Source organism: Spinacia oleracea, chromosome 3 (genome assembly GCF_020520425.1).
Source record: "Spinacia oleracea cultivar Varoflay chromosome 3, BTI_SOV_V1, whole genome shotgun sequence".
NCBI lineage: Eukaryota > Viridiplantae > Streptophyta > Magnoliopsida > Caryophyllales > Amaranthaceae > Spinacia > Spinacia oleracea.
The window spans coordinates 8,661,208-8,673,136 of record NC_079489.1 but is presented as its reverse complement, the minus strand read 5'-3'; the positions used below and the strand labels follow the sequence as shown (position 1 = coordinate 8,673,136).

Sequence of the window (11,929 nt, the reverse complement as noted above, 5' to 3'; positions counted from 1 at the left end):
TGGAATATTTGAAGTATTTTGCTACTTATAGGGAATTATAGGTGAGTTTTGGGCGTGATTAGGATAATCAAACTCTCCCACAGATACCCTATGTTCGAATCCAATTCGTGAGATGGCACTGATCTTTAGTCGGTCATGGCCATCAAATTCATCTGTATTTCAATACATACGTAGAGGAGATTAATTAGACGGAAGAAGATGCGACGATATTTTCCAAGGAATCCCCAACGAAAAATACAGACAAATGGATCTTTCCGTTCTAATACTCTATCCGAGAAATATTAGTATTTAACCAGCGGGTTGGAGCCCTTGCCTATACCAGAGAGACTGGGCTTGCAAAACTGGCCTTGGTTCGGGACGAAGCCAAGCCGATACATACGATAGGCGAAGGAACGTAGTCGCTTATTAGAAGCTTTTGTTCACCGACTGATGAACAAGAAGGAAAATGAAACTATTGGATTTTTTGACTTGCCGATTAATCAAAATAATGGAGTGATTATTTAGAATATTTGAAAAGGGAAATTAAACTAGTTTTATGTTTTCATTAAATTTAAATTATCATTAAGGGCATTATAGTCTATTCCATAAGGGTACACCAAAAGTGAAATTACTAAATTGACCTCATAATTATAGATTAGAGATACTAAATTAAACACCAATTTTCTTATATATAATTAATAAATTAATAAATATGTTTTGAATCAAACTAACCTTATGTTTTTAAAAGAGAACTGTGACTTAAAATCACACCATTCAAGCAAAACATGTACTAACAGTACCAATTTGATACTTTTTTCATAATTACCACCTTATAAAGTTCAGCCTTTCAAATTTACCACCTTATAAAATTTTGTTCAAAAATTAGCACCTTAAATTTATCTAAACTTTCAAAATTACCACTCCTACCAACAACAACAACAACAACAAAGTCGTAGTCCCAAAATGATTTGAGGTCGACTAACATGAATCGTCCTAGGAGATCGCCATTGTGGCCAATCAAACCAGAAAGGTAGCGAGAAGTTAAAAGAATAAACAAGGAAGAGGAAGAAAGTGGAAATAATGAAAGTAAGATAAGAGGAAAATATATATAAATATATTACATAAAAACTATTATAAGGGATAATAAAAATAAATAAAGTTTAAATAAATAAAATAAGCACATTTCAAAATAGCATGTAAAAAATAAAATAAAATCAAAGAAGTAGAAGTAAGAGAGTCAAAATGGAAGATGTATAAGTCAAATGAAGTCATCAACGTATATTCTTTCCCTCCATTCTGTCCTATCCAACGCTATATTCTCCTTCCCAGGTAGGCTCATATCATGCTCAATCACCTTCCTCCAAGTTTTCTTAGGTCTTCCCCTACCCCTTGCAATTCTATCACTTTGCCACCCTTCTAGCCTCCTGACCGAGACATCACTTGATCTTCTGCTTACATGCCCAAACCATCTTAAACGATTTTCCATCATCTTAAAATTTCCACTACTACCGTTAACTTTTTTTTGTTAAGTGGTGTTAATTTTAAAATTTTAGACAAATTTAAGGTGGTAGTTTTAAAATAAAACTTACCATCTTAAAAAAAAAAAAAATTGTTTCAAAATTACCACCTTAAATTTGTCTAAACTTTTAATATTACTACCACGTAACAGAAAACTAAACGGTTTTCGTTAAGTGGTGGTAATTTTGAAAGTTTTGACAAATATAAGGTGCTAATTTTTAAATAAAATTTTATAAGGTGGTAAGTTTGAAAAACTAGACTTTATTTGGTGATAATTATGAAAAAATCATAATTATAATAAACAACGTCAAAATAAAGTATAATCAAGTTGTTAACTTTTCTTTTTAGGCATGATCCACAATAAATTTAGTGCGGACTAGATTCATTTAAGAATTAGTGTCATTTGTTAGCTCTTGTCAAAGTATGATTGTATGTCCGTATGGGTTCAAATATGGCACCTCACATCTATTTTGGTAGTTTTGTCAAACACTATTTTCGAAAGCTTGTTTGGGTTGGATATGTGAAACGCATCACTATTATCAAACCTTACTATTCGGTTTAGAAAAAAGATAATTATAAGCTACTCCAAAAGTTATTGTCGAACACACCTTAAATTGACATGACAATTTTATAGATTCTGTAATATTCAAAACCAAATCAAGGGATACTATGCTCCACGCCAAACTTAGATTGATACTTCCCCTAACTAACATAACTTTGAACATGATCAAGTTGTAAGGATAGTGATGATCTTTTATGTGTTAGATTTAGGGTTGAGTAATAAAATATGATAAAAAAAAAAAATCTAAAAAACAGTATTTTCTCTGGTTCTATGTATCTAAATTTTCTGGATCGGATTCTTACCTCTCTTTAAATTTTTTAGACAAAAGAATTTTCAATTACCCCTTTTTAAAAAGAACCCAAATCAATCATCTTTTTTGAAAATTTGGATCTTCGATATATTTCAGATTGCATCAGATCATATTGGATGTTCGAAATCTCGGATTGTATCGAATCATATTAGATCAGATATTGAATGTGGCCAACCACAATAAATAAATTTATTGATTTTGCTCATTAAAGAGAAAGAAAAAATGGGAAAACCAAAATAAAAAAGTTGGATATGTGAGACTTTATCATACAAGTATAAAATTAGATCAGATATTGCATTAGCCAATCTCAAATAGAATTGATTCCTATTAAAGATTTTTTTTAAATCTAAAAAAGGAGGGCAGAAGCATTTCTCAACATCTATCAGAGCCAGGTTTCGATCCTGGGACCTGTGGGTTATGGGCCCACCACGCTTCCGCTGCGCCACTCTGATTTATTGATACATTCTTCCTCTACAAATTTATTAAAACAGCCATCCTATTAAACTGTATAAGACATCATCCTGTAAAATACAGCACGTGTTAAATCGTCCGAGTCAACCCAGTTAAAACTCAGAACCGAGTGAGCAGAGGTCTTTCTTCCATACCAACACCCAAAAGCTTCTTCCTTAGGAGAGAGAAAATACTCAGAAACACATACACAGAGGAGAGAGAAACTAAGGAACAACAAACCCAAATTGCTCAACTTTCGTCGCTTTCCGATCATACCAATTTGTCGGAAATATACCCCAATTTATTTATAATTTATCAATCAAATCCAGATACAAACCCTAGAATTTTTTCTTATAAAAAAAAGGAAAAATCTTCGCCCCAAAAAAATAAAAATCAGAGATGATTTTATTCCCAATTTGAATGGAAACCCTAATCATCTTCCTCCTTTTTAATCAATGGCGTCTTCTCCTATTTCCCTCACCACTTTCCGCTTCTCTCTCTTCTTCGCTGCCGGTTGATCGCCCCTTTAATCAACTACCTTCTTAATCTCCGTTTTTTATTTGATTAAACCTGTAAAATAGAGAAAATCTGCCAATTTGTGTTTTTGTTGGTTTGCTGTAAAGTTGTAGAAGTATACCCTGTTTTTTTTTGAAGTTATGGGAAGCTCAGAGAGTGGTGGGGTGAGGGACGGTGGGGCGGGTTCAATAGTGTGGGTTCGGAGGCGAAACGGGTCGTGGTGGCCGGGGAAAATACTCGGTCCGGATGAGCTTTCGGCTTCTCATCTTATGTCACCTCGATCTGGAACTCCTGTTAAGCTTCTTGGTAGAGAAGATGCTAGTGTGTAAGTTTTCTGGAATTGTTGTCTCTTTTGTTTTCATGCTAATTTTTTTGAATGATTTGATGAAGAAATGAATGAAAGTGGTGGTGTACTTTGGTTGTGTTTTACTCTTTTGGTTTTATGAATGTTTGTCATGAACTGATTGCAATGTAGCTTGTTTATTAGCTTGTTTATGTTATGATGAGGATGATCGGTTCGAGGTACAAAACTTTGTATATCATGACTGCCACGAGCCCGCTAGAGCTTTGTGAAAGTACTAGCATATGAGGTACCAGGACAAATATATGTGTATCACCATAACTGTATTAGATAGACAGATAGTATATCTATTGAAAGTAGCACCACAACATGCCTAACTACTTAGGTTTAGATTGTTTTATGTCCTACAGAGGGAAATATTGAACATTGATTGTGATGTGGTGTTGTTGCACAAAGTAAGGAAGCTTAGGGATTGAGGTTGACGCCGCGAATTGGGTTTTTTTTGGAAGGGAGGGCATGTGGCCATGTGAGTAGAGTAGGGTATGTGATGGTTGAAAACTACATTGAAGCCTCTAAGAGCTAGTAGGTGTGTGGCGATTGTTTGTGGAGTAGGTGCAGTGCATCTTGGCAAAATATGGGATAGTGTTTTGAGTTGTAACACCGTGTTTAATCGTGTAAGGACTATTGGTAATAGATTTCCTTCGATCAAGTTGCAAAAGGAAGATATATAATTTGATTTTGTGGGTCTAGGAGTACGGTGTAAGATTTTGTAGGGGGCAGGGAAAGGGCTTGGTTGAGGGTTTGATTATTGAGAACTCGAGTGTCGATCAGTTCTAGTTTTCTGCTTCTGAGACTGTAGACATTGAAGACGTATTTCTTGTAATGTCTTCCAGGGAATTTTGTGGGCATGATGGAGAGGAAAGTTTGGAAGTGAATTATTTCAGATATGCACTTTTGTTAGTAAGTTGGGAAATGATTTAGAAATTTTAGCTTAAATGTTTTCTATCCTTGTTGGACATAAGGATTTAAGGAAACTGTAGAAGGTTTTATTGGCCGATAAACTAGTGACTGAGCTAATAGAACAATAATACCTTGGAAGCACTTAAGCCAGACATATGTTCGCCAAATTGTCCGGGAAGAGTGAAACCTATCTTGTCCCTTGACCTGGAGGGTAGAAAATCAATTTGCTGATAGTTGAGGAGTATGATACTTTGGATAACCACTTGTTGGCTTTAGAAATTCTCATCCCTCTGATGTCAACTAGTTAAGCTTATGTCAACCAGTTTATGGTGGTTAAACATTCAAAACTCGTTGTGCACATATCTTATTCGAGCTTTAATTGATACCTATATTCTATAGCCTCAATTCTGACACTATCCTTCCTATTGAACCCCATCTCCATGAGCTTAACTAAAAATATCTGGACTTCTTCTCCCACAAATGACTGACAAGTTGATGGTATTACCGCACACCTAAAACCCCTAAGCATGCTTTGGTGGTGGAATTCTCCCGGTTTTCTTTTCATTAAAAAATATGTCTAATTGAAAACCTTCATGTTATATCCCCCCCCCCCTAACCATCGTTCTTTTTACATATGCCTTCATTATCCTTAAATACTTGCTTATGACCTTGACTATGATTTCTGTTTGGCATTTGATTGGTTATTTGTCTTGTGTTCTTAGAGGTGCATGGTGAATTACTGCTACTGTTATGAGCCTACACTTCCATTCCTAGTTATATGTTTTTGCGATGCTGTTTTTATTCTACTGTGTTATATTCTTATGCATCCATCTTCTCAGGAAGCCAAATGCTGAAAATTTGTCATTTAAACAACCACAATCTCTCTTTCGTTTATCAAGTATTTTTTGTGCGCATTACGTTAGTGAAACAACTGTTTTTAACTAGAACCGCAATACTGCATTTCTTCATCTTGATATCCAATTGAAATTTCATGGATATATTCTCAGGGATTGGTATAATCTCGAAAAATCAAAGCGCGTGAAGGCATTTCGATGTGGTGAGTTTGATGATTGCATTGAGAGAGCTGAAGCCTCCCTGGGACTTCCTGCAAAGAAACGTGAAAAGTATGCCCGGAGAGAAGATGCCATACTTCATGCTCTTGAACTTGAAAAACAATTTTTTGAAAGAAAATATGGGAAATCAGGTAGCACTCATTTGATTCGAGAAAAACCATTCGATTCTGAGAGAAAGGATTTAATTAGATCATCTGGAGGTTTGGAAAATGGCAATGGGAAACTCGTAAACCATGAATTACGTCAACTTGGCAGGACAGTTGATATATCTAATTTAATGGAGAGAAAAGGTGTGTCCATGTACACACATAAAGCTATAGATGGAACTCATCCAAGTTTAGAAGAGAGTGGCACTGATTTAAGCTTTCAAGTAAGAGGGTTGCATGGTTTTGGGCTGAAGGAAGTGGCTACACCTAGAACAATTTACAATTCGGTTGTGCCTGAGGAATCTAAAAAAATGGCAGTTGATGGTCATGTATATGCTGCCCCAACAACTGACCCTTGCTTTGAGAATTCTAGTGATTCAGATTCCAGGAATTCCCTTGGCAAGCGGAAGCGGTCGCTAGAGTGCTTAATTGAGGAGCCTGTTCCTAAAAAACGAGATAGGCTGCATTCCTTTGTCAAAGTCAGGCAAAATAATGCAAAGTCACATGCTAGTTTTTTGCATCCCGATGTGCACAGAAAGGAAATTCCCGTAGATGGTATTCATCGATCTATGTACTTTCCATCCGAGTCGCATGAGATATTTGTTACCAAGCAAGGAGGCCAGATGGAAACGCCACTTTCCCAGCTTGATATGGGCAACTTTCGATCTAAGCGTGGCACTTCTGTAGAAGAGACTACTTCTGGATCATCAGAAGAAACTGAATCTGATTCATCCGAGACCCATTCTCTAGAAGCACATGTGGAGGCCGGCGCAATGCTTTCAGGTAGTTGAACAATTTCGGTAGTTTCAAGGTGCTCTCTTTATGTGCTTGCTATACTTTTTAAATATCTGGTCCAGTCTTCTTCACTTTCTTGTGGGTTATATTACTAATATTACCTTTTGTGCATCTTTGACGGATAAACATGAAGCAAAATGTATTGTAGAGATTTGCATGCCACATGCCCTTCAGGTCATGCGACTACGTGCCCTGGCTGCTTGCATGTTATTTAGTGCTCGTCCTCTGGAGTGGATATGATTTATGTTAACTGATGTAAGATTATGAGTGTCAAATATTTTTAGATTCACTAGTTTGGTAATTCAGTAGTTCATTCACTAGTTTGCTAATTCAGCAGCTCACATAAAGAATGGTTGAATTTCAAAATCTTTGTTAGTTTGGGCAAGTAGTTTGTTCTGTAATAATGAAACACAACTAGATTATCTCATATTCCTAATGGCTTTTTAACCTGATCTTATTTGAAGATATGCTGTCAGAAAACAAAATTTAAAATTTCAATTCTTGAAGCCCATTTGAAGATTTACCACACTGTTTTAAGCAGAAGTAGGTGTTGAGGGGGTGGGGGTGGGGGTGGGTGTAAGAGCTCGACATTTGATATCGTACTGTTTCTTGTTGTCCCTTTGTCCTTTTTAAGTAATGATTTTCGTGACTTAAATGTTGCTTGTAATGAGATATTGTTAATCCCGGATTTTGCATGCCAGATCTTTGCATCATTACTTAAAGTCTGGACTATGTTTTATAGTATCTAGTCTAATTTGAAAATTCTTTTACTTCATTTAATTTTGGCAATCATCCTCAATGCTAATGGCTGTTAGTTTTGTGCATTGCTTTGATATGCATTTGGAATCTTGTTCTTTAAACAACTTCTTCCCACTGCTGGTGAGTGGTGGCTGTTAAGTGTGGCAAGGTTTGTGCAATTATTTTGTAATGCATTTGGAATTTGTTCTTTAAACAAATTGTTGCAGTGCGAAATCAAGCATGTGATATCTCGTGGACTTCTTGTTGTATTGTTAATCATCCCACAGCTTCACAAAGTTCAATTTGGTGGTTTATGATACGATTTAGTTTTGCTGCTTTTTCAGATGCTGATACGTGCATCAGAACACAGCCAAGAATGCTTGATAGATTGCAAATGCAAGCGGGTCATGAAAGTACGAGCGGCGATGAATCTGATGAGCTGTCACTCGATGAGAGGTCTCAGTTTTATTTTCATGATCCAAGTCCTGCATCCGGGGTTTCTAAATGGCAGTTGAAAGGGAAAAGAAATGTTCGCCATATCAACAAGAGACCTGTAGTAGACAACAGATTCACTTCTGGATCATATCTTGAAACAGGGGGTAGTAGTTCAATGAGCCACAGGGCACCACCAAATCATGGCTTGAGTTACTATCATGACAATGGCTACACCAATGATACTGATAATATGGACGAAGACTTTGACCCTCATTCGCAGGGATTAAGTAAAAGGGGTTACTTGCCATCACAAGCTGCAGCGAGAAGGCATAATTTCATTGGCCAGAATAATATGATCAATTGGGATGAGTTCACATGGGGTAGGCAATTGAGAGGATTCTGGGAAGAGAGAGGTGGCTGTTTTGATCCAATGTTTGGTGGGCGAAATGGGCATGACTTGTTGATAGATGTAGACCTGAAAGTTCAAGCAAACCGCAAAGGGGGCGAGCATGTACCTTGGGTTTCTCTGATGAGCAGGTTAAATGGGAAGGCAATTATAGGTCACCCTATCCAAATTGAAACCCTTGAAGATGGATCAACCGATATTCTTGTATCAACAAGTGATGATGTATTTGGTGATGTAAGATATGATGACTCTGATAGAAGCAAAGCTGCTCCACCAGTATGGAGGACTGCTAAGAGGACAGCCAATTTTCGAGTGCCACGTCCTCATCCATCTTCTTCTTCCCAATTGGATGGCGATGAAGAAGATTCTGATGATCAGTATATTCATCAGCTCAGGAAAGTACGGTCCAAAAAGTCACTTCCTTCAAATTCAGTTCGAAAAGGCGGTATTATGACGAAAAAGACCAAGTTTCCATTTCAAGGGATGAAGAAGCTGACACGGAAAGTGAATATGTCTTCAAACCAGAAGACAAAAGCTCTGTCTTCCATTGGTATTGATCAGAAGTTCCCTGTAAAGAAGAAAGAGGAGGATACAAGTAGCTGTCAGATTGATGATGGTGTGATGAAATCTGGGAATTCAGATCCTCAAAAAATGGCCTGTATTCCTGTCAAACTTGCTTTCAGTAGATTACTCGAGAGTGTTGGTAGACCGCCTTCTGCACCCCCTAATAAGGAAAGAAATCCGGCTTAGGTACCACTCTGTAAATTGTAAGTTGGGGATGAATAATCTTTATACCATTTTAATAGTCGATACCTTGCTAATTCTTTCGAGATAGAAAACAGACCGCATCAGTATAGATCTCCTGCAATCTGGAGCTTAATTAACGGAGTATTTGCTGTCTTCGGAACATGGAGATGAATCCCTTACAGGTATATGGCTTCTGATAGTGATAGTCTCAATAGAGTGGAAAACAACTACTCTTCTTTGTTGATCAGTAGGGAAGTTATTATAGTTATACTCAGTTATCAGTATTTAAAGTAGCACATTTAGTTTTGACATGAAAATTGTAAAGTTTAATGTAAATGTTTTCAATATTTCTAAGTATACATTCCTCCTTTTTTATATGATAGCTTTTTAGCTTTTGTGTAACATTGGGGTTGTATTTGAAAATATAATCTTGCACATATTTTCGGGTACGTTTGGGGTGATACTTGTTAGTTCAATGGTATTGTATGTATAATTTAATTTGCCAAAATTGTCATCAGAATTCGTTTCAAGTACACTACATGAGAACATACTGGTTAAACCTTGGAATTGACATAGCATGGAATAAGTTGGGAGTGAAGCCCCATGCTGAACTGTTCTACTTTGCCTAACCATGTTATGGCTAGCTGAAAATCTGAGGGTGACTTCAGAGTTCAGACTAGACTGCTCAATTATAGCGCGGCCTGCTGACCCGACTGAAAAGTGCGGGTTTGAACAGCCTCAAATACGAGTTTTAGACCAAAGGCCGACCTTGGCCCGTAAAGCCCAAAAAAATCATTTTAGCCCGAAAAGACGTACCAAATTTATAGGTTTGAGCATGAGTGGTAGTGTGGTACACAACAACTAGTCACTTTGGTGCACAATAACGGTTATTATTTACCTTTTTGGAAATGGAAATGGCGAATGGGGAAACTACTTCGTTATAGTATCATCATTGGATTGAGAACCAACCTCAGTATAAAATAGAGGGTCTTCATATTCCTGATTCTAAAGCTCATTGATTTGTTAGTCACATTATTCGAAATGGGTCTTGGTATCTTGATGATGTAGACCACCTTCTTCCTCCTCACATCAAATCTTTAATTCTATCCTACCCTCTTTCTAATAATTGTAAGGAACGGGATTTTATAAGATGGAATTATTCTAAAAATGGTTGTTTTAACATCAAGTCGGCTTATCATTTGCAATTTCAGAGCATTAGGGCTCCAAATTTAGATTCTATTGCTTGGAATAAGATTTGGAAAATCACAGGTCCCTATAAATATAAGATTTTGCTTTGGAATTGTGCTCACAGAATTCTTCCAGTGGCAGCAAATTTAAATCGTTTCATTCCAGACATCAGTGCTATTTGTTCTAGATGTCGTTTGCACATGGAAAATCATCTACATTTGTTTAGAGACTGTCCTCAATCCAGTATTTTGTGGTCTTATATTTTTCAATGTATCTGGAATAAGTCAAATTTTGATTTCACTTCTTTCTATAACTCAGATTGGAAGGACTGGATTAATATTAATTTAAACAATTCCATGAAATAGAAGGTTATCTTTGTGACAGCTATATGACAGATTTGGATATCTAGAAACAAAGTTGTTTTCGATCTTAAAATGAAAACTGCATTTTCTCTTTATAATGCATTTTACGTAGATTGGAAATTTTCTAACAATATTTTACAGGGAAAAGAGATGGGTGCCAATCAAGTTCCGGGAATGATTAAGAAAACCTAAACCCAAGGAAGGAGTGATGAAGCTTAATGTAGATGGGGCTTGGAAATCAAATGCAGTAGCAGGTGGTGGAGTTTTCAGAAGATCAACTGGCTCGTGGTTTGTGGGATTCTCAAGCAAATTCACAGTTGACTCTCCACTTGCTTCAGAACTGTATGCATTAAGAGAAGGTCTCATTATTGCAAAGGATTTCAAGTTTGAAAAGTTGGAAATCGAAACAGATGCTTTAAACCTCAAAGTTCTGCTAGGAAAGATTAATGAGCAGGATCATCATGAGCTTGGTCCAATCTTGAGGGAGGTTGCACAACTGCTCAATCAGAGCTGGGTTGTAGGTTTTACTCACATCCCAAAATATTGCAACAAAGTTGCCCACTCCCTTGCTGCTCATTCCTTGATCATGGCGGTGGGAAGCAAGCTCCATTATATTATCCCTTCTTGTGCCAAGGGGGATTATGAAGCAGACTTTGAAAATGCAAACCCAGAATATGTGGATACTATAAGAAGGAATGCTAGAGAAGAGGCGCTTTCTATTGTTGGGGCGAAGCATCCAAATGATAATGCAGATACTTTGAATCAGATTGCAACTTCGGCTTCAGCATCACAATTGGTTTTTTGTTCTATTATATTGTTACAGAAATCAAAGGAGTGGTGGACAACTTAAAGGAGATTGACAGTAGCCACAAAGATAAGGGAAAAGGAAAAGCTTTCACACCTTTTGTTGTTGGTGGTTCAATAATGGATACGGCAATTGAAATTGTTGAAGTCGAATAAGGAGAGATTACCAACAACTGAAGTTTTGGATACAACTTTTTGGAGGCATCTTTTTGGAAGAAGATTAAGTGGAACAAGAAATGGTCAATTATGCTTCTTTTGATATTAATGTTTATATAGTAGTTCTTAAGGTTAGTGTTCTTAGCATGACTTTCATTGTTATGTTGGGTCATGGCTTTCACCCATTTTTGGCAAGTTTTTGGGTTCGATTGGGGTCTTCGGAGATGTATGTTTGCTTCTGGAACTCTACTTAGGTTGAACCTCGGTTTACGAGGAATTTTCCCATGTATATTTACGTAATCTATATAATATAATTTCGTCGGGTTGGGTTAAAAAAAAAAACCCTTTTTGGAGTTACTATTTTATGTTTTTTTAGAGATCATTGCTAAATGGTTATTTGTTATACATCCAACTATCCAACTATCCAAGTGCACAATGTTCATTGTGCACCCTAAAGAACATTAATCGAACACCTACTGAACA

At 36.7% G+C, this 11,929-nt stretch overlaps 1 protein-coding gene and 1 non-coding gene across 2 annotated transcripts; one reads left to right on the top strand and one right to left on the bottom strand.

The window, feature by feature from the left end:
• Positions 1 to 2,749: 2,749 nt before the first annotated feature.
• TRNAM-CAU (transfer RNA methionine (anticodon CAU)) lies at positions 2,750 to 2,821 on the bottom strand. The gene has a single exon. It is a non-coding gene; the product is annotated as a tRNA-Met (tRNA).
• A 140-nt stretch (positions 2,822 to 2,961) lies between these two features.
• LOC110786085 (uncharacterized protein At1g51745) lies at positions 2,962 to 9,338 on the top strand. Its single transcript, XM_021990599.2, has 3 exons — positions 2,962 to 3,660; positions 5,604 to 6,598; positions 7,693 to 9,338. The coding sequence occupies exons 1-3, from the start codon at positions 3,476 to 3,478 to the stop codon at positions 8,937 to 8,939; spliced, it is 2,427 nt and encodes an 808-aa protein (XP_021846291.1). The 5' UTR covers positions 2,962 to 3,475; the 3' UTR covers positions 8,940 to 9,338.
• The last annotated feature ends 2,591 nt before the right edge of the window (positions 9,339 to 11,929 follow it).